The 21,949-nt window shown below is 37.9% G+C and overlaps 1 protein-coding gene across 5 annotated transcripts in view; it reads left to right on the top strand.

The window, feature by feature from the left end:
• The window catches only part of ARB2A (ARB2 cotranscriptional regulator A), a 254,174-nt gene that overhangs the window by 137,008 nt on the left and 95,217 nt on the right, over positions 1–21,949 (top strand). For all 5 annotated transcript variants that reach the window (XM_084504219.1, XM_084504220.1, XM_084504221.1 and 2 more), the window contains exon 8: positions 15,774–15,893. In XM_084504219.1, the coding sequence (XP_084360345.1) occupies positions 15,774–15,893 (120 nt within the window). The remainder of the gene's footprint in view (positions 1–15,773; positions 15,894–21,949) is intronic.

Below are 21,949 nucleotides of genomic sequence, written 5' to 3'. Positions count from 1 at the left end.
CTGGTACCTGGCAACTACCAATTCTTACTGCTTAATGTCAGTTTTATAACCAAACCACATTTAAGATTTAAAATATTTCAGTGTAGAGACGTTTTCACCAACAGAGCTAAACTACCAAATTATCAAAACGCGCTAAACAGTGATTACAAAACACTGCTCAACTACTGTTAACCGTGGGAGCTCTTAGAGCTCTTCCAAAATCTCAGTTAGACAGAAGATCTGGTTAATTAGCTGCTATGAGACATCCAGGGCCAGAGACAACCTACCCGGAGAGCTCCCGGGGTTGCAGCTTTTCTGCTGCCACTGTTAAGGATGGCTCCTGCAGCCACCCAGAACCGCTCCTCTGCACAGCTTCCTCCTCTCCGGTGCAGGGCGGCATGAATCCGCCTTCCTTTTTCCTGTTCATCTGCACTTCATTCCCTCCGGCCAGGCATTCGGACATTATGTGGCAGTGTGGGGATTACGTTAATTCCTTGCAGCCTTTCCCTTAAGGTCTTGATTAACTTTTATGTTATCTGCCTTAATTAGTACATTGTTGGTTTCACCTCAGTTTTACCATCCCTTTAAAGCAGGGAGGGTGTTCCTATTAAATTATGTCATGAGAACTACATGTATTAATTGAGTGAACGCTTTTCAGGATTTGGTGCTGAGTTTAGGCTTCTAAGCTCAATCTCTAGGCTTCACACAGTGTTACACATCGTGTGTAAACACAGCAGATCAGATTTTTCTATTAGAAGCAGAGGAACCCTCTGTGACCCTTGTGCAGAAACCTTGTGCTATCTTCTTGATGGCTCCACCTGCCCTACCTGAGAATTCATATGATAGAAACACTTGTTTGTGTAGTTTAAGCCTGAAAGATTCAATATTATATAAGGTTAATGGCAAAACACAGGATTTAATTATATAGCACCCAAGTATGCATACAGACTACATCTTGCTTTTTCCAATGACTTTTTTTCCCCTCCTAAATTCTAAGAGGTAACAAACCTCACAAAATATTGACACAGAAGAGATATTAAGCGGAAGGAAATAGATGTTCGGTCAATAATGTTTGTATCTCTTTCTGATAAATTTGACTCTGTTTGCATCATCATTGGCTAGAGTGAACTGGTATTTTTCAGAGAAGCTCTAAAAAATCGGATGGCATGGTAAGGCCTAAAAGACAGCTAACATGGGATTTCATGTTTGATAAATAAATATGAGTTCTTTTTGTTCAGATTATTGTCAGGATGTTTCATCATGATGTAGTGTTTTATAGCAAACTCACAGATACATTGACAAGAAATACTGGAAGACTAATCTATAAAACTGGTAGTATGTATGTATCATGATTTTGTTAAAGAAGTTTAACAAAAATAACTTAAGGTTAGAATTATTTTTATTTAAAGTCCAATAAGGTCCAAGCCTCCAAAGCCTCTCAACTGTTTGAATGAGTACAGGTTACAGATGTTGAGTCCTCTTAATCCTGATTTTAAAATGCATCAAACAAATGGTGCTTGCTAATATGGGATTAAAATGGCATCAGGGACCATTTTAAACAGTAACAAAAGATACATCACTGTGGGTTTTTAGAGTTTATTTTTCTCATCCCACCCACCAGTATAAATCATAAATTGCATATTCTGTAGAATACAATATGTTATTCTCAAGATCTTCAGTTATCTCTAGAATTTCTGTTAGATTATTGCTCAGTATATGGTCTCAATAAGCCCCCCAATGTTTGGCCTGTGCTGCCTGAATTAGAAGATTGCTCCCAATTTTCCAGTTAGGTCAACCAAAAAAATTAAGATATGATAGAGGGTCAGTGAAAGAAATTCATATCAAAACAACTGCTCACCATGTCATTATGACAACCTGCTGTAACAAATGTGCTTCTGTTTTAACTTATGACAATTAATTGCTAAAAGTAATTTAATCTGACAGTGGCAAGATGTTGAAAGACTCGTGAAGATGTCATAAAAGCGACCTTTCTGCCCATGTGCAACCAAAAGCCATTTTTAACAAGGAGCCTCAAAAACAGTACAACTTCTTTTGTACTTTGTTAATTAGTTATTGATTTGAAACAATGCTCTGCCAAATATTGTCAGATTAGCTAGACGCCAGCAAGGTCACAGTGTGACAGTCTAGTCCTGATAATCTTATAGTATATAAGAATTCTTTTTTCTCTGAACCTTTTGTTCTGATATCCTGAGAATTACATTTCCTGGCTTTAGCATTTGTGCTAATTTAAAATACAGCCAAGCTGTCTGTTATGTAGTTGGATGTTTTGAGTTGTTAAAAGATGACACTAGATTAGAAGAAAAATTGCTAGTGATCTAATGCCTAATGATCTTCGCCGTCCACGATGCACTGTTGCTGCAGTGTCTTCACTAATCTAAGCAAAAAAGTATGTACTGTAATAAAATGGTCAGCACAAGGGAGTCACACAGTTCAAGTCAGAGGTAAAAAGCAAGTCCTGAGGTTGCATGGCAATGCACCAGGATTAAAGGTCATTTCCTAGTGTACCTTGTTATCAAACAAAAATAATAGAGGCGGGCTGAGCAGTAAAATTGAGAAGTAGAATTAAGGCTTGAATAACATTCAGCTGTTCTTCCCTCAGAGTTCTGGGTCAGATGATTATTGAAACAAAAACCGATAGAAAACATGAATCTGAATTTGGGATTGTGTTTGTCATTCATGTGGATAATTATTTTATATGCTAATGGCACTTACGTCAAATACAATTAATTATAGAAGGCTAACACTGCATATTAAGGCACTTGAGCAAATCTTTACAACTGTACAGTAAGTAAACAGTGTATCAGTTTACTTAAAGCACTGAGCACTTTCTTCCTTTTATTAGAAGAAATCAAATAGCTTTGAGGCTGTTAAATCTTTCTTTCACTTAAATAACCACTTTTGAGTGTTTGTAATAAATAGAGACAAGAGTGTCAAAAAGGAAAGTACAGAGCGAAGCTGTTCTATTTAGTTTAACTTGTATAACAGATACAAACTCTGTAGCAGAGACTTTACAGCCTTGCTTTGTTCTGAAACCAAAATTGTTAATGAAAATACTAAGTTGTTGTTTTACTTAAATGTGTTGAAGTTTGTTAGATTCATTGTTTCCGGTCTTAGGGAAATCTGCATTTTTCTTGGCCAAAACTCTATTTTTCTTGCAATAGCATGGTTAAAAAATGTCTGTTTCTCATTACAACATATAAACAGATTGAAAGAACTGGAAAGTAAAATACTCTTTAAGTACTTTAGGAAATAGAAAAATAACACTTCTGCATGACTTCCCCTCGGAGTTTTTGAATGTTTAAGACGCATTCATTTCAAACTAAATAGTTGTTCATGTTAAGAAAAATCCATGTAATCATTTAAACAACTAGCACAATCTCTCTTTGTGTCTTAACAAAGATAATTCTTTTTGTGAAGGTATTGTATTAATTTTTATGTACTTGTCCCCACAGTTTATCCATTAATTGCCAGAAACATGGCTGGTAGGGAAGACAGCTGCAACTATACAACCTGATGGTCTGTTTTAGAAATGTTCTTTTGTTCAAATAATTCAGTCACACAAAAGGCCATCTTTAGTAATGGTTTTATTATGTGAGACAGAAATATGTTGTGGGCAAAATCTCAGTCCTTGAGATTAAGTAGTTTGGAGGGGAAAAAACAATGCGAGGAGACAAAAACAATGTGTAGGTGTACAAGCAAGTAGTATTGTACTGAAATGCACTGCCCTAGTCTTTTAGTATTTTTATTAGCTTAACTTAACATTTGTTTAACTGCTGTAGTAGTTCCTTAAACTAAACAGAATATGTATGTCCGTGTGCCGGGGCTGGCAGGTAGCATGCTTAGGCATGGCACAGGGGTGGTCATGTGAACTGGATATTTATCAATATCCATGAGACAAAGGTGCAGATGGGGCTGGTCTGAGGAGCTGCTGTTACACCTCTGGCCTGTTTCCTCACGCAGAGTGTTCAGGCTGTTTGACAGCACAGAAGATGCTGCTTCAAATTCTCAGCTCCTTCACCTGAAACTCCACAAGTTATATGGAGGGGAAAAGTACCAAAAAAGCAAAAATACAAAAGTCTGTCAGAGAGCTAAAAGGGAAATTAGTTATTTTTTCTTAAGAAAAACTTCCTTTGATTCATTTCCCTCCTTCCTCCTATTCTCTTCTCCTGCACCTCTTTCCTCTCTGTGAGTCAGCAATGTCCTTATCCCCAGACTAAAAAAGAAAAAATTCATGTTTGTGTTTGCATTCTTGTCTTAATGATAAAATAATTGGCTTAGGTGACTCCTACCATGTCTGTCAATTTGGAAACAGTACCAAGCAAAAAGATACTGCAGATATTTAGGGACAAGATTTGTTTTGAAGGAAGGCTTTTAACTATTTACTCTCCAGCCCCATAGGGAGCAACTGATGTTAAAAATAAATAAATAAATAAAATTATTTGTGGGTTTGTGCAGACCATTATGATGGTCCCAAGCAGATTTTTACACACACATACACACACACACACACAAAAAAAAAAACTTTCCTGGAGATGGCAACTGAGAGCCACTGAGAAACTGATTCTGTCTGATTTTTCTTCTTTTCTGTTTCCTTTCCTGCACTTTACCAGAAGACAGTTGGGTGGTGTTGACAGTACATGCCAGACTCCAGCAGAAGTAATAACAGGGAAATCCAAATTGGAACAACAGGCTGACAAAGTTGTCTTACCATGGCTGACAAGCAGATACTTTAACCAGGGAGATGTTGCTGTAATAACATTTGAGACTTAATTAATTTAGCCTGAGATCTGGTTATTACTTTATAAACAGCAAGCCCCTTCAAGTTATAAAGTTGGGGAGGTGTTTGGCAGAAGAATTTTCCATCTCCTGGATGTCATAACAAAAAGCCAAGGAGCTAGGGTGGGCATTCAAAAAATAAAATGGAGCACAACAAATTTACGGCAGAAGATATTCAGAGTAGAAAATGAGTGAGCCCGTGTCATGTGTTGCAGATTTAGCAAGGGGCGTAAGATTTGCTGCTTCATTAGCTGGCTGATGGAGCTACAGGAAAGCACTGGGCCTGCTGCTTCAGGGTGCAGGCGAACGGCCAACTGGATTCAGAGAGGCTCGCTTGCCAGCCCTGCGGCTATCACAGTGGCCTCAGCACCACACCACACTCACAGCGTGTTGTGAGCAACTTCAAAGCTTCAGGTTTGGTCGCTCATAGAGATCCCGTATCGACAGGAGACATGATGCTGGCCTGCTCCTGCGTGGCCTGTCTTGTGCACCATGTTGCCAGGAAAGAGCAGCCTTTGCTCTGAAGGGGCTCTCCCCTGCTCAAGTTCCGTTTGCAGCAGCCTCTCTCTCTGTTTATTTCTTCACAGATCTTCAGCCAAACTTGCCGTGTTTGATATTCTGTTTAAATGCAAATCTACGACATTTCACCTGCAATGAGAGTCTTAAAAATGCACATTCTTTTTACATCTGTGAGGTCCTGACATGGCAATGCGCTGAGGGCCTCCTGCAAAGATCTGCATTTGCCAGAATGGAAATATATTACTGGGTCAGTGGTGCTGCAATGCAGCTAAGACCACTGACACCTTTTGATTTCACTCCATGATTTCCAGACATTGTTTGCCTACTAAAATATTATAAATGAGGGCCAGAGTCAGGTTCTGTGGCCAAAAAGGTGGAAAAAAGGGATCTGGCTTCCTCGGTTAGTTTGTTCGCAGAGGTGGTATGATGAACTTTACATACAGCAAGAGAGCATAGATTTGGTTTTGATTTGTTTTTTTTTTAAGTTAAGAAGTAGCTCTTGGTTATTGATCAGGAACTGTATTAGCTGAACATATAGCTGTGGAAAACTTCCTCTGGCTTGGAGCTGCTTCGTTCTTTTTGTTGTGTGCAATAAAGCTGGATATAAAGAGGAAAAGTAACTCCCACATACTGCCCAGGGGAAGGTTAGGATCCATGTTCCCTCCATTCTCACATATATATAGCATAGCTCTGAATTTTATTTCCTGACCACCATCACCAGGGAAAGCCCAGCTTATGTCTGAAGTGGGAAAAGTGGGACACAGTCTGAAGTCGTCTTGGATTGTAATTGCAGTGGGACCTGGGGAGAACACGGGCCCAGGGGAGGAGCCAAAACACGAAACGCAAAAAAAAAAAAAAAATAAGTTAACTGCTGATGTTGGCAACAGCCGGAGCTAAAATCCAGTTTGTTCTCAGCCATCCTGTTGCTGATTGACAGGATTATGTGTGCACTGCAGGAGCACGGGGCATCGCGTGTGGGCTCAGAGGCACACCAGGCCGGGATGTACTCATGCAGTCTTCCCTACTTGAAGTAAAACACGGCTACTCACCGAAACATTTTGGGGGTGTTACCTTAGAGCAGATTGAATCTTGGCATCTTGATAGGAAACAAAAAACACTTTTGGAATATAATCTGGCATTCATCCAGTTTCTGCCAGCGAACTCTCCAGCTCCAGGAAACCTAAGGAGTCATCTGTTTTCCCCTCTACTGCTATATATCATTTTGCTTTGAAAGAAGATTTTTCAGGGGTTGTCTATGTATAGCTCGTTGCTAAAAATAATCTTGTTTTCCCTTCCCTCATAACTGATGGATTTCCCATTTACCTGATGCCTTTCCCAGACTCCTTTTTCTGAGTGGAACACCTGGCCAGATACTGTCAGTCTTGAATTCACTAAAATGTGTAGTTTTAAGCTGAGAACAGAGCCTAATCTCAGGACTTGCGTTGTAGCAAAGTGTGTGTATCAGTGCTTCCTTCCAATACAGCTCTTGATCCCCTTTGCATTGATAGTGACAATTTAATTGTTTTTTTTTTTTACTCTGCCAAATGTATTTTTGTTTTACATCTTTTATTTGACTATTAGGTATGCCAGGTATTAGATGTTTCATGTAATATGTACTCATTTGCTAGGTCTGTCAAGATTGTGCTTTGCTGATAAATTGTCAGGAGTTTTGGAGGTTGGACTAGTCTATAACTTAATACAACATGGATTTAACTGCAATACATAAGACTTCTAGTCTTCCTTACTGTAGCTGACTGTAAACACATAACAGCTTTATTATTAAGGCTTCATAAGCAATATTGGGAACACTTCCATCACTGACCCACTTCACAAATAAAATAGGCACAAGAAATTACACAGCATCACCTCAAATAGATCTGGGAATAAGACTGAGATCTGTAATATGAAAAATTCAACCTTAAGTCACTTTGCCATATTGCTTTCAGAAGGTATGTACCAAATAATAACCTTGGCTATGCTATTTATATCTACAGCTCTACACCTGACCCGACTGAGCTAGTGTGATACCTGGTATCTACTTCTGTCTCAAAATCAGCCATTACCTCCTGCCAGAGTATATATCTTGCTCCCTTCTTACAAGTTGCCCTTAAAAAGATAATACAGTCTTTTTATTTCCCCACTTATTCCTATGAGATAAGTGGAAGGAGGCTTGTGTGTTTGCATCCAAAAGCTCTTGGTTTAATCCCTGCTAAGGTCATAAGGAAAAACACGAGGTGACTGTATGTGAATGCATATGAGCACAACTGTTGAAGAAAATAACTTCATTCACCAATAATGCATTTGCATCATTTTAGTGTTCAACCTTTGCGAATTCAATGTTCTGTGTTTCCATAGAGCTACAGCAGACTTTGGTGACCATGAACTTGTTCTGCTGCCTACACAGCTGAAAAGTCCTGCTGGGTTTTGTTGTTTAAATGTGGCAAAATATACAAATAAAACCTGTACGGAGACCATAAAGGAAGGGAGGAGTGAAACATGTCCTCCATTGAACCTTTCAAGCCCAAAGCATTAGTTGTCTGCATTTTATTTTCCCCTCTAACCATTCCTTTTTCTCACATAGTCTCCTTTCTATTTAACTCAGGATGCAGCGAATAAAATAACTTTCTTGATGTAGTGTTCTCTCTTCCAAGTGCTCTTTGCAGGACGTACTCAACTGAGTTTTAGATGCATGTTGTCAGACTGAAGATTTGTTACAAACTGGCCTCCACCCTTCTCTGCTTCTGTGTCTTCTCCCCATCTGCTTTGACCCTGAGGTTTTCTTGATTTCGTTACCTTCATCTGCTGTCTTTTGCAGCCTGTTTTCATCTCCTTTCATATATCTGGACTAGCCTCAGCATAAAATGCACTTGGAAGGACTTGCTGTCCTTCCTAAAAACACGTGTATTTATGAGTGCTGTAAAAGCCAGCCCATATTGGTGTATGTATATTTGTATATATGTGGCATGCAAATTAGTGTTAGCCATTCTGTAAGGAATTATACAATGTCCTTTTTATCCTCGGGTCACCTCTTAGGAGGCATTTCTGAAATACCTGTGCAATAGTGCTCTCAACCGTGCGGTTAAAAATGTAAAAAAGAATTTCTGATGGATGGGACAGTTACTGGAATTTCTCCATTAAACGTTAAATTTTGTTGCGTGGCCTGAGCTAGATACTTTGAAGTCTTGTTTGCAAACATTCATGCTGCAGGAAAACAATATGATATCTTTCCTTCCACTTTTTTCCTGTTTTTGGTTTCTTTCCTTTCCTTACGTTCCTCCTCTTCTCTGGTCAAAATACTATAACAGCTGTCTCTGGGGAACAAATCACATGCTGACTGTTTTTTTGGCTTCTATTCCAGCTTTCTTGCCCTTGAAGCTTCTTAGACCTTTTCCTGAGGCTTTGGAACTGCTCTGCATCGTATGGTTTCATTATTTTCCATCATAATGAAACAATTATTGTCTTAAATAAGGCATATATTTGCAAAAGGAGTGAGGAATGTACAGCAGGCGATAAGCGTAATTTAGTACTTGTAGGGGTACTGTTGGGGAAGGAAAAAGAGATGAGAATGTTAGAACAGTGCTACACCAATACAGGAGATGATGCAGTAGAATGGGCAAAAGAAACTTGATTTCACTTTTTTTCTTTTTTTTTTTAATTTGAGGATTATGAAAGGAAGGAAAGTGTATGAAGAAGAGTAAAGTAGATATGCAAGTACAGAGAAAATGGGAGTGCCATGATGGGAAGACATGAAGAGAAACATCAGAGCTGTGAGGGAGAATAGGAAGGCAGGAGGAAGCAGGTATTCTTAGGCAAACCTAAATGCATAGCTCTGGGTTGCTGAGTTTTTTAAAGGACTGAAGAGTTGTTTTTAACTCCACTTGTATTAAAGCAAATGACAGAGTTCCTCCTGACTTACTCTGTACCTAATTAGGCCACAGCTTCAAAAATCATACCTTGGCAGTAATATGGATTAAGATCTTCCCTATTCATTTGTCTTCAACACTCACCACCCTTGCGTAGTGTTTTGTACAGATACATACATGTACATTTATATATATGTGTATATATATATTTATATATAGAGAGAGAGAAATAAATTTGTTTTTGAAAGTATTACTTCCTAGTCAAAGAATGTTTCCAGTGAAATACATCTAATTTTTACTTGTCCATTATCTAGGAATTCTGCAAAATATGTTGCTAGTGTGAGTCTAGTTATGATAATCACGAACTGTATACCAGCAGGGAACATACTATATCTGGTAGCTGCTCATTTCAGACCTTCAAACATATGATTTTCTTTTAAAAGAGCACAGGTTTCTTGTACAGAAAATCTATTGTACAGAAAATATCCATGTTAGCCAGTTGCCACTGAAAATGGGCTGTTTTGGTGAAAAACTGCTACTTCTCTAGGTTATAGTTTTATATGGTTTTGCTTACATTATATGTTATTTTTAATTCAACAATTTTCAGAAGAGCTGGGGGAGGTGCAAGAGTTTATCTGCCCCACATCTCACCACAGCATTGAGAAGAGCCGTGCACAACTGTAAAGGTCCTGCTCGTATGGAAAGATCACCTGCACAAGGAGTGGAAACAGGAGGTCTGAGCCCTCTTCACATCCCTGCCTCTAAGCTAGCGTGCAGTTCTGTTCTCCCATATTTAACACATGTACTGTGCTTGTTTACAGTAGCTCATGTAGCTAGAAGGAGAAGTTGTTTTGCTGTGATAATTGGTAATTATAGAAACCACCTTCAAGTAAATTGTTGAAAAGCTATTCAGTTGTATGGCACATTTCCCTATGTGTATGCATTTCACTTTCCACTTATTGCAAAAATATGATTTTAACAAACTCCTTGATTTGAAAAACAGTGCCTTTTGAGGGAGCTGTCGCCTGAACTTGGAACTAATTTGATTTTCTTTACTTGATTTTTTGGAGTTTCGATGAATCAGAAGTTGAGGATAGGATCTGAGCCACCCTGCCCTAATAAATAAATACTAGTTCAAGGTCTTGAGCTCCTGCCCCATCTGCAACTTTCCAGCAACAGGTTACTTTAAAAAAAAAAAAAATCTGTAAATTTTGGCATCAAAACAGGAAATATGTGAACCTGTCACAGTAAGCAGTCTCAAAGGGCAAGCTGCTTTGCAGGAGCTAATTAACCTTAGGAAATAATTACCCAAATATGCAAATGTTGTTTAGATAATTCCATGTGTTATCAACTCAGGTAGTCCATCATAACTGCAGACCTTGCAGTGTCTAGGTGTTAGAATCTGGCATAGTTGATAAGGCTTGGGTTGCTGCATCACTTCAGCTTGGTATTTAACAATTAATGACTGTAATATTACATTAGTAAATTCAACCTGTTTTTTTTGAAAGCGACAGAACGTAACACTGTATTCACTGTATGCACACTGCTTATCTGTGTATTCCTAATGGCTCGAGTCATTAAAATGTTATATACCTTTCAACTCTTAACGCTAGCAGTATTGGAAGAAATGACAGACTGAAATCTGCAGTCTGTTTCCCTGCTTCTGTGCACAATGGATTGCCAGAGAATTTACCCACAATCATTTGTGTTTTATTTTGTTTTGTTTTGTTTTGTTTTTTCTTTCCATGGGCTTCTAAACTGTTACAGGGAGAATTTTAAAACTGCAAAGCAAAAATCTCAAAAATTTTGAATAAGATTAAGAGTAGCATCACATAAGAGTGTTTAAGATTAGGGGTATTGTAAGAGTGTGTAAGACTGAAAGAGTGTGTAAGATCATAAGAGTGTATGAGATTAGGAGTAGCATCATGTAAGAGTATTTTTGGTAGGGTTTTCTAGGCCCTTCAACAGTACGGGAATGGCCTACTGAGCAGTAATGAGAAATAGGAAGCCAGAAATGGGCACAGAGGTAACAAAGAGAAAAGCCCCAGAGGACAAGGAGCTTAAGGCATGGCGTATGTATGCACTGACGAAAGGGCAGGACTTCTCACAGTGCCGAGCCGCCTGGCAGCACCGCGGCGGCGGAGAGCCGATGCTGACCCTGAGGAGTGACCGCCACCAGGCAGCCATCACAGACAGCTTGAGCGCACCGCAGCCGGGAGGATCGGGGAGGGCAGTGCCACCTGCCAGCTCTTCTTGGAGAGAGGTCCCTTCGAAACGCAGCCCAGCTGGTGTAGGTTAGAGCAGCACAGGACTCCTCTAACCCCTGCCAGAGCTCGAGGCGAGGCCAAGCAGGTCAGGGAGCGGCGGCCTCTTCCCTGCCTCAATCTGTTGCTCCATGCGGCTCACGGCTGTGGCAGAGGTTCCAGCCCTGGGATATTAAATGACTTCATATACATGAGGAACATGAATTTATTAATCATTGTCATATTATTTTCATAGACTCGGCTGCTAAACTATCCGATTAAACTTTTGATATTAAAATGAAAAGCTCCATATTAACCATTTATGATCATTTTTTGAGTAATTGCTATTTGGCTTTAGAACTGATGACTTTTTTATACATAGTTAATAGGTAGTGTTTAAAAAATTCTGCAAAAACAAAAAGGCCGTTTATCAGTAGAAAAAGGAATGTGTTCTTAAAGCAGTGTTTGTGATTATTCATTTCTACCACATTAAAAAAAATTTCATTCTATTCTATTTTATTTTCATTCTATTTCATTCTATATTCTATTCTATCTTGATGATCATTTCTCATTGAAAAGGAATATTTATGTGTGGCAAGAGCATTTTTTTAAGTATCTCCATACACCTATCATTAACTGAACTGGAACCTACTGTAAGCCTACTTATATTCTGTATTATTTTTATGGATGCCCCTTGTATAGCCAGTTTGAGAAAAGTGTGCCTACTGTAGCACTCAGGAAGAGGAATGAATGTAACATAAGCAATCTAAAATACCTTTGGCAATGCTTCCCTGAAATGATTTTAACCACCTTTATCTCCAAGGTAATCTTCAACAGGATTTGCTACATGCAGGTATGACAGGTGTTCGATATCTGATAGTCTCCATAGTGTTGGTAGTCAACGATGGCAGACGAGGTATATTCATTCTATTTTTATCAGTAAAAAGAACTGAAATATAATAGTTATTATGAAAAAGACCTGGACTTCTTTTCACTTATCAACGAATTAAAGGCTAAATCTTATCTGATAGTATTCCATTCAATGGAATATTGAATATAACGGAGCCACGTACGATATTTCATGGTAGGAGCACATGCACAGGTTATTTATACCCTTTGTGCTCCAAGCTTTTGCTTGGAGCAAGATGAAGCTCAGGTGTGTTAGTCGAGTCAGGAAGGTACCCCATCTGCAGCAAGATGACAGTTGCTTGTTTCCAGGTTACCTTGCATTGGTTAGGAGTCACATGGAGACCTTTTTCTAATAGACCATTTTCTAATTCCTAATATCTTTTGGCTTTTGTATCCAACTATATGTACCGGGGATATTTTCAGAGGGATGAAGACCCACTGCCATGACTTCCACACTTCTGAAAAATCAAAACACTTATTTAGACATAGAATTACTGGTTGCAGATGACTGACTTCCAGCAGCTGGAAATCTAAGTTCAGCTTTCCTAGCACCTTTCTATCTCAATCTGTTTCACAAATGAGAATGCATTAAGCCTCAGCTGCCTTCGGAGGTACATAGCATGATTTCTCCATTCCTTTTTGTACAATCATATAGATAATTATGTAAACCATGACCAAGAGGCCCCACTTATCAAATAATTTAACAAGGTGGTATATAAGTGCATTGTATTTAGCTGCAATGAAAAGAAGGAAAGCAACAGCTGCCTGAAACTGTCACCTTTCATATTGAAACTGCAGTATTCAGCCTCATAATTTAACTGAGGCCAGACAGACGTGGTTAATCCCCAGGTCCTAATGGACCCAACGCAATTCAAAATCCTAAAGAGACCTGCAGTATTCTGCAGTCTGCTGTGCCCACTTACGTGGCCAGCTGTTTCTTGTATGGACGCGGCACTGGTTTATTCTCCATCCAAGTTGTTTAAAATACTGGCTTGCTACGAGGAGAAAAATAAGCAGACACTATGGAGAAAGGGCTTTTCTTTTAAACATACACTACTCCTCTGAACTCCGTCTCTCACATACGTGTTTTCCTTACCTTGTGTAGAGTTTAGCAGAGTAAGTACAGCAATACAGTTTATCCTGCCATTTCATTTCATTTATTTATTTATTTATTTTTCACCAGTAACAAAGGAAACTGTAGTTACGGTCTATATGTAAGTTGTTCTAGTTCATTTCTTTCTGCTTTTATAAAATCCTATCGAGTCTTTGTACCGGACTGTGAAGCTGTGCAGTTAATGATCTGGTTTACTAGACCACTGGTTATGCTTTAATTGGTGGAAGCTTATTTGGGCTGAATTTCTGAATCCTTCAGAAGCTTCTTGCTGTTGTCGTAGTCTTGTGGTAATCCAAGGATTGTGTGCTTTTCCCAAAAGCAGCATGTAGAAATAAATAGAAATTACCTGAAAATAATAAATAGAGGATACCTGAAAACACAGTGTTATCTACAAACAGCCTCTCTTTTTGTCAGAATGTTAAAGCAGGGTTAGGTGCCTACACAAACATTGCTGTTACAGGAAATAATTGTAACGTTAATATTTACAAAACAAGTATCTCAGCATATTTAACTGAAGTAAATATTTGAGTTAAACTACTCATTTAGAAATGTTCCCTGTGTTTTAATGTTCCTTTTTCTTACGTATCGTAATTAGAATGCATCACTTTTCCTTAAGAAACTCCTGTTTGAGGTGTTCTTCAGCTTTATCTTAATAACTAGTCTGTCAATCGTATTTTCCTTATGAAATTTCTTTTGAAAAACTTACGTCTTTTCTCACAAAGGAGGGGTCTTTACCTCCTTTACTTGTCTTTACAATCATATTTCAAAATGTGGTTTGGAAGAAAATAAGCCGTTTTTCATATTGAGGTGATTTACAGTAGTTAATGCATATTTATTTAAAACTATGTTCTGTCATATTCAATCAAATACAGAATCTGTCGAGGATTAAGATGAATATCTTCAGTGCTTCTTGGCAAATATGATAAATATATTTTAATTGCTGCAACCTTAGAAAAATGCAATTTTAAAACACATGATTGTTTCAAAAGTTGTGGGTTCGGATCCATAAAGATTTGTAGCTATTTCACTCTTGTTTAGGATAGGAAACCTGGCATGAGAATAGCAGTAAAAACCTAAATCTAGTTACTTAGTTGTCTGACTTCTCATTCATACTAGAGAACCATAAGAGATTAAATTCCCAAAATTGTATTTTAGAATGGAACTAAGACCTAAGTCACTTCAGTGCTCTTGATAAAGTTGCAGCAATTCATCCTATATAATTATCACTTTGATTTCTGTTGGATTTTTCTGGTTTGTACTTAATTTCCGCCAAGAAAATGAGGCTTATATGGTCTGTGTCTTCTACTGATACGAAGGTGCTGATGTAGCAGAGCAAAAGGGAAAAGGATGCAGATTTTAGGAAATCACATGACTTTCACTGATCCGCTCTTTCTGGCACAAATGTTCTACATCTGGAAGGAGCCAGCAGCATTATGCCACAGAGGTGTGAAATCCTGGTGGGAGACAGGAACTAACAGAGCAGCCTAGTCTTGTCACCTGAGACCAGACAAATTTGCTGTGATGTCGTAGGCAGCCTAAGAAGTAAAATATGAATGAGTACAGGGCTTTCTGATAGTCTCAAAGGTAGAGATGCGAGTGCACAACCCCAGATGTTTGAGGACAGTGCACTAAAATCAGTGTAAGTAACTATAGTGCCTTCAGTGGCTCTCTGTTTGAATGGATCTCACAGTTCAATAATAAAAAAACACACTCCCCTAACTACCAGGGACTCCAAAGCAACAGCTAATATGTAAGCAGTCAGGAGGTGGTTTATCTGCCCTGTGTCTCATAGTCTACAGTTGCAAAATAAATAAAACTAGCTTTTAAAAGAGTAGTTGCAAATACCATAGTTTTAATCTTTGGCAGATTTCCATTGGAGCATAATATGAAAAAAAATCTAAAGACTGAAATTATATTTATATTGTTCCTACTCATTTTTATTTGTTTATCAGACTAAGACTTAGCTACTTTAAACAAACCATCAGTGAGCAAATATTTGACAAAGAGTTGTCAAAAGAATGAAAACCAGAGCAGTGGCTCAAAATTTCTTTGAATGCCTCTGTTTAGCTGAATTGCCATCATGGTATTTAGACAAAATTTTGCAGATGCATAATTTTCGTTGTATTTATTAAAATAAGCAACAATAAAACAACTGTTTTACCATATTTAGAATGCAATCTTAAATTTCTTTTATTTAGACAAATCAATTTACTCATTTTTTGTCACTAGAGTATATTAATTTGAGACTTGTTTTACCAACACGTTTTAACATATAGGAACATGTTACTTTTAGACAGAATTGCCAGTTTCTAAGAGGTAATTGTCGCAAATGTAATTTTTTTTCTGCAGGATAATGGATCTCCTGAAGAACATGCAGTTTATGTTTGGGACCATTTTATTTCCCAGTCAGCAGCAGAGAACGTGTTTTTTGTTGCTCACAGTTATGGTGGACTTGCGTTTGTACAGTTGGTAAGTGTGACTTCCCATTGCCTTCTTTCCTGAAGTCTTTCACAGATTTTCAAAATTCTTTGTGATCACCTTCTTCAAGCAGAAATTTAGGACTAACTTTGACCAGTGGTCAGATACAGATCTGTGAGGATTTCTCTGAAACTGGAAGGTCACTGTATTTTTCTCTCTTGTTGAGTTCCACAGTATGGTTCCACATGTCCACTAACCCAAAAGACTGTGGGAAAACAAAACTCATTGGATTCTCTTTTCTTGGACTGTGTAAAAAAGGGAGCACTCAGCCAGTTTCTGGTCTGCAGGTGGAGATGCTGGAGGTCAAGCCTGAGAATGAGTAAGAATAATTTTAAATCTAAGTTGTCTCTAACACCTGCACATTTTTGTATGTAGATTGGGTCTGAATTTGAGAGGAGATTTGGGGTTTACCCAGTTTTGTATTTTTTTCCACAAATGTGTGCAGAATTTGCCTGAACGACTTTTTTCAGTTCAGGTAACTCTGGATACACCCTGCTGTGATTTGAGCTAGGCTCGACTCTGATCAGTGAAAATCTTCCCTACTCTTGATTTTGGGGCTACTGAAGATCAAGTTAGTCAATCTTTTTGGCCTTACTTCTAGAAGGCAAATTTGTTCATCTTATCTAGTATACAAAGTATTTGCCTGTTCAATTTATAATGCTTTTATAGAAGACTATAGCTATAGTGTTCTCATTCAGTTGTAAAATGCTGGTGTAATCAGGATATGTTTTTCTGAAGAAAACTAAAATAGAAAAAAAGAAAGCTCTATTTGTTGTGGAAAATGCGTTGAAGAAGTAAAAGCATTGGTTTTACAGACAGGAATTAGCTGACATATATGTAGTTTTGTCAAAAATCTTAGTTTAGTCTACCCTAAAGTTAGTAAAAGTGTTTCCTACCTGAATGGAAGAGCAATGCCTTAGTTAAGTAAAAGTATGCATAAGCATTTAGGCTTTATTCTTGTGGTGCTCTAAGTAGCTTTAGGTAAGAAGAATCCAGAACGGTAATACTAGTATTAGTCTAAAAACTTTAGATTTTTATTAACTCTTTTGATTTATTGAAATTAAGGGCATTATTTTCCCTGTGCTTCCTGAAGAGTATTTTTAAAACATGTATAATACATATAGTTTTGAAACTTGAGAACAGTTCAGCTGATCATTTTCCACAGGTATTTTATTAGCAGGTCAATAAGTTGTCTAAAAAGTAATTTTTAAAGAGACCAGACCAGTGAAGATTAGTAATTCCTTCCATAACCACAACTCTGGCAACAAATAGTTTATAAACTGGTTGTATTGTTGTGTGACTGTTGCTCCTCATATTCAACGAAGGGTAAGGGAGTATCTGTTCTGTCGTCTTCTCCATCTTAAGCTGTGATTTTCGTCTGCTACGTGTTTCAACCTAGGTTGTTGTGGTATGCCTTGTATTTCAAAGACAAAATGTTAGCAGAATTTTTGTAGACTTTGTAAAACCGTGTTGTTTGGGCCCCTGGCCACCTACAGATAAACTCACTTAACATAAGGCAGAAATAAAAAACAACTGGAGACCTTTCTCACCGTTTCCCAAACAAAGCGCTTATTTGAAGGCAGCTTGGAGAGCTGGCGGGTACAGTTTTTCCATCAGATTTCAGTCAATGGCTTGAGGTGGCATGGGTAACAGATGACCAACGTGTCATTCCCATTTTGCCTGTTTCTCTTGTCACACTGGTGGATATTTCTTCACTTTTGTTCTACTTTAATATGAAGCACACAGATGTTTCAGAACAAGACTTGACTTCTGACCTTGGGGCTTCTAGGGTCAGGGTGCTCAGGGCCTGTGAAATTATCACAAGCTGAGCTAAAGTTTTTATCCATCACAGGAAGTAACCAGTAAGTAAGAAGTTAAAAAGGAGCTTTGTCAGAGAGACAAGATGGTCTCAGTAAGGGTCAGCTTCTGTAGTCTGCTATCTCTGCAGGAGATGCATGCCTGAGAGGAAGAATATAATATATAACCATTGGCACATCACATATCTGTCATGCAAAACTAGATCTGAGAAGTATATTTAATGTACCCTGATTGTTTTTAAAAAAAAATCAAAGGATATTAACACCTGGTTCTGGTAGAAGTAGTTTGAAGTCTGAGTTCCACTGAAAGCAGTTTAATAAAATAGTGCGTACACTGAAGCAGGCATGAGATGTAAGTGAAATAAATCTTTAAGTATTTTATTAGGGTATTAGTTTGTAAAATTTTATTTTGTATTCTTTCCTTTCTCCCCAACTTTATATCCATATGGCATTTAGTAATTGCAAAGAGCTGAAAAAAATATAAAAAGAAAGAAAGAAAAAGAAACAGCAGCTGATGGGCATAGTGTCTTACCACAAATGCATATTTGATCACTTCACTTTCTCTCATGGTATGTTGGGTGGTAGATGATGAGGCTGATATAGCAGCTACACCGTATAGGTGCCCCTACACTTGCTACACAAGGATTTGGGGTCAATCGCTTCATAGAAGTGTAGGTTACAGTAGTCACAGAGACCCTTTGCACAGCTGCTTCTTCTGACTCCGTTCCTCTTACAGGGGAGTAGTGTGAAGCATATGGCTTTAATTTGGAGTGGAGGTTTCTGCCTGGGTCCTTTGCGTTTGATTGTGCCCGCAGGGGAGAAGAAAACAAGCAAAGAAGTCAAAAAACACTTGGGTTTTCAATGAATATCTTTTGAATTCATTTTGTGCACTCAGTGCTGCTGGAGCTGTCCCAATTGTTTGTAATCATCTTAATCACCAGAGATTTCTGGTTCATCATTTCTTCATGGTGCAAGGCACTGGATGCAAACCTGGCACGTTCGTGTTAAGCAGAGAAGAAAACTGATATTAAGAAATGACTTGTTCGTGGCTGTTGGTAGCATCAACATAGAAGCTGTGAAGTTGGTACAAAAGGAGAAGCATTTTATGTTTATTCCTTGCAAGTCTTTGGTGGGCAAACCTCGCCTCAGCTCTGTATTTGACCTCATGACAAAAATCAAGCTATGTCTTGCAGTGCCTTACTAAACTGGCCAATAACACTTGACTACAATTTTCAGATACATGCCACAACATCTAACATTTTAATTGGCATTTGCAGCTTTTCTGGCTGCATTTTTACATGTTTGTGGCTGTATGATGTTAAGAAAAACAGGGCAAATCTGTAACATCATACTTGAATGCACAGAAACTGTTATCCAGTTACTGCTATGTAAGAACACATTTTCTGTACCTTACTGAGTCGTAGATTACTAGGGAAATAATTGAAAGTGATTGAACATGTGTGGGAACTAAAGTTCCACCAATAAATGTAATTAGTTATATTGTTTATAGCTTGAATTACAAATGCTAATCATAAACCATATGCTAAAATGTATCTTAATATTTAGTAATTAAAACTTTGTGTAACTGTGGTTTGAAATTAAATGTGCATCTAATAATATCTAAACATAAATTACTTTTTAAATATACAACACTAAAAATAGTTGTTGGGTCACTGTGTTCTGCTAATTACTGATTTTGAAAATCTCAAAACATGATTCATGAACACATCTCATCTTCTTACTTCTGTTATCCCGTACCCAGTGTAGGGAGGGATTTATTTTCAGAAGCAGCTTGCTGTAGTTGATGGTAAATTGTGGAACTTTCCCAACTCCCAGCTTATAATAATTTTATGAAATTTAACAGAAAGTGAGAATTTCAAGTTGATGGAGTCAATTTTATATTTAGTTTACAGAAAATAAGTTTCTGGTACAACGCCTCCTTTGAGTTTTTCTGCCAAATTTTGTGGGTTTACAATTATTTTGCTTTAAAAAGAACGTTTTCCCTTGTCATTGCCTGCATGAAAGACCCTCGCAGAAGGAGAAATATCTTGTGCACCACTGCTTACCTGAGTCCTGTGACCATCCAGTGCAGATCTAATTACAATATTGGGGACTGCCTGCCAGTAGAGGTGGAAAGAAAGGCTGGTCCTAGGATGCAGGGTGACATTTAAAACCATCCATGCCCATCATTATAAAAGACACTCATGACAACTACTCATTTCAGAGTCATGAGAATTGTTAAATCTAAGCTTTCAAAATTGTCAGTTGGGTATTCAGTATCATGAGATTTAAAAAAAAAAAAAAAAAAAAAAAGATTTTTTGGAATATTTCTCTTCTTTGCCTTATATAATCCTGAGACCTTGGGCTTTGCCTTTTAATGGGTTTCATAATGAACCAAAAGTGTACCTTTTTTGTATACCAGGAACTCTATCATTGCAGTTAAATAATATCTCTGAGAAAACACGTAATATCACGGGAATCATGACAAAATTGTGAGAATTGACAGTGGTATCTCCAGCTTACAGCATTCACTTTAAAAATACAAAGTGTATGGGGGAATGTGATATAATTAAAGAAGAAGAAGGAAAGTAGGCTCATTGTCTTTGAATAAATGAGAGATTATTCATTATAGTCTTTGCTGGCTAAAATGTTGGACATATATGTTGGCAATTTGCACAGAGGTGTAGATAAAATTGTGTATGTGTGTGTGTATTTTTAAGCAGCTTCGTTAAAATGAGTGCCCTTAAAACATGCTTTTCAAATTACTGGACCCACCATAGTGTGCTAATTCCATCAAAATCAGCCAATTTTGTCCATTTAAAACAATTTTAGCCCCATCATTTTGAGATGTGCTCTTCAATACACTACCACTTTGTTTAGTTGCATTGTGCTGAGTACAGCAAGGACCTAACCCTGGCTAGAGATAATAGATGTCGTAATGATAACGATGACAAACGGACACCTGCTGAACTACCTCAAGCCTCTGTGGCTGCACCACTGTTCTGGCACAGGCAAAATGATGTTTAAGAACCTTAATGATTTGGCTGTGAACCTGTCATTAGCTTTTCATTAATTTGATTTTCTGAAATTTCAGCTTGAATCATTTGTTATATTTAGTTTAGTTTTTGTATATAAGTGTATTTATTTATTCATTTATTTACTGTGTTTTATTTGGCTCACGAACTGGTAAGCATCGATTGGGTATTGTGTATGTGCAACTCTTAATTCCCCTGTCTGACCTATTAAATTGAAATGGATCTCCTGATATGTGGCAGGAATAACACATGATCTGTGATGGCCGTAAGAGGCACAGGAGTGAGAAGAACAGAGATGAGGAGCAAAACTTCTTGGTGACCAAGATCTACAGTGGAGGAAGGAAAACAAAATGTCTCTGTAGTTTAACGCTCTGTAGTTCAACTTCAAATTGAAAAGAAAAGAAAAACAGAGATTCTTTAAATGTTGAACGTCGACTGAAATTAAGGAAAGCAGTATGGGGCCCTGTCTTATGGGTTTGTGAGGACTTGGGTTGTATGTCCAGTATTTGGGCAGATCGTTTCACGCAACTGTACCTGCCTTAGGTCTCATCTTTTTGTCTTGTCCGCTTTAGTTATGAGCTTTATGGGTCAGGTCAGCCTTTCTTAGGATGCCCCAAAACTAAGTCTAAAACTAAAATAAGTTTCTTGAGTTATTTTTATTGAGTTATTTTAGCTATACTCCATTGTGCTTCGTGGAGAAGTGTTTGTCCATCTGAAAAGGGAAAACAAGAAACAATGGTGAACAACAGAACCTAAAGGAGAAACAGTCTGGGTTGTGTACAAAGAGTTAGACAAGACTAGGGCTACTCCCAGAGTCACTGAGGCTTGGCCTTGAGGCTTTTTTGTTGTTTGTTTGTTTGTTTGTTTTTTCGTTTGTGTTATGACACTGGCACAAAAAATAAGTATGCACTAATGAAATTGGCTCATCACATAAGTTAGTGAAGTCACCATTGGTATTCAGGAGCAGAATTTCTATAGTAATAGAAAATAAAGGAAATAACGCAAACTTGGAGATACATTTACTGGCTCATCGTCTGAATTTGTAAATAAACTGTGATTGCACCAATAGGAAAGAGAAAAAATGGGAAGCCCTTGGAGTTGTGATTTGATCAGCAATAGCTTTAAGTGAATGACCAGATAAAGCAATAAAAGAGGCAAATGTGATCCTGTGATTTGTTTGCTGTTTCTGTCAGAG

Source organism: Aythya ferina, assembly GCF_964211825.1.
Source record: "Aythya ferina genome assembly, chromosome: Z".
NCBI classification, from domain to species: Eukaryota; Metazoa; Chordata; class Aves; order Anseriformes; family Anatidae; genus Aythya; species Aythya ferina.
Note: the sequence above shows the minus strand (reverse complement) of the source record. Positions and strands in the feature narration are given on the sequence as shown.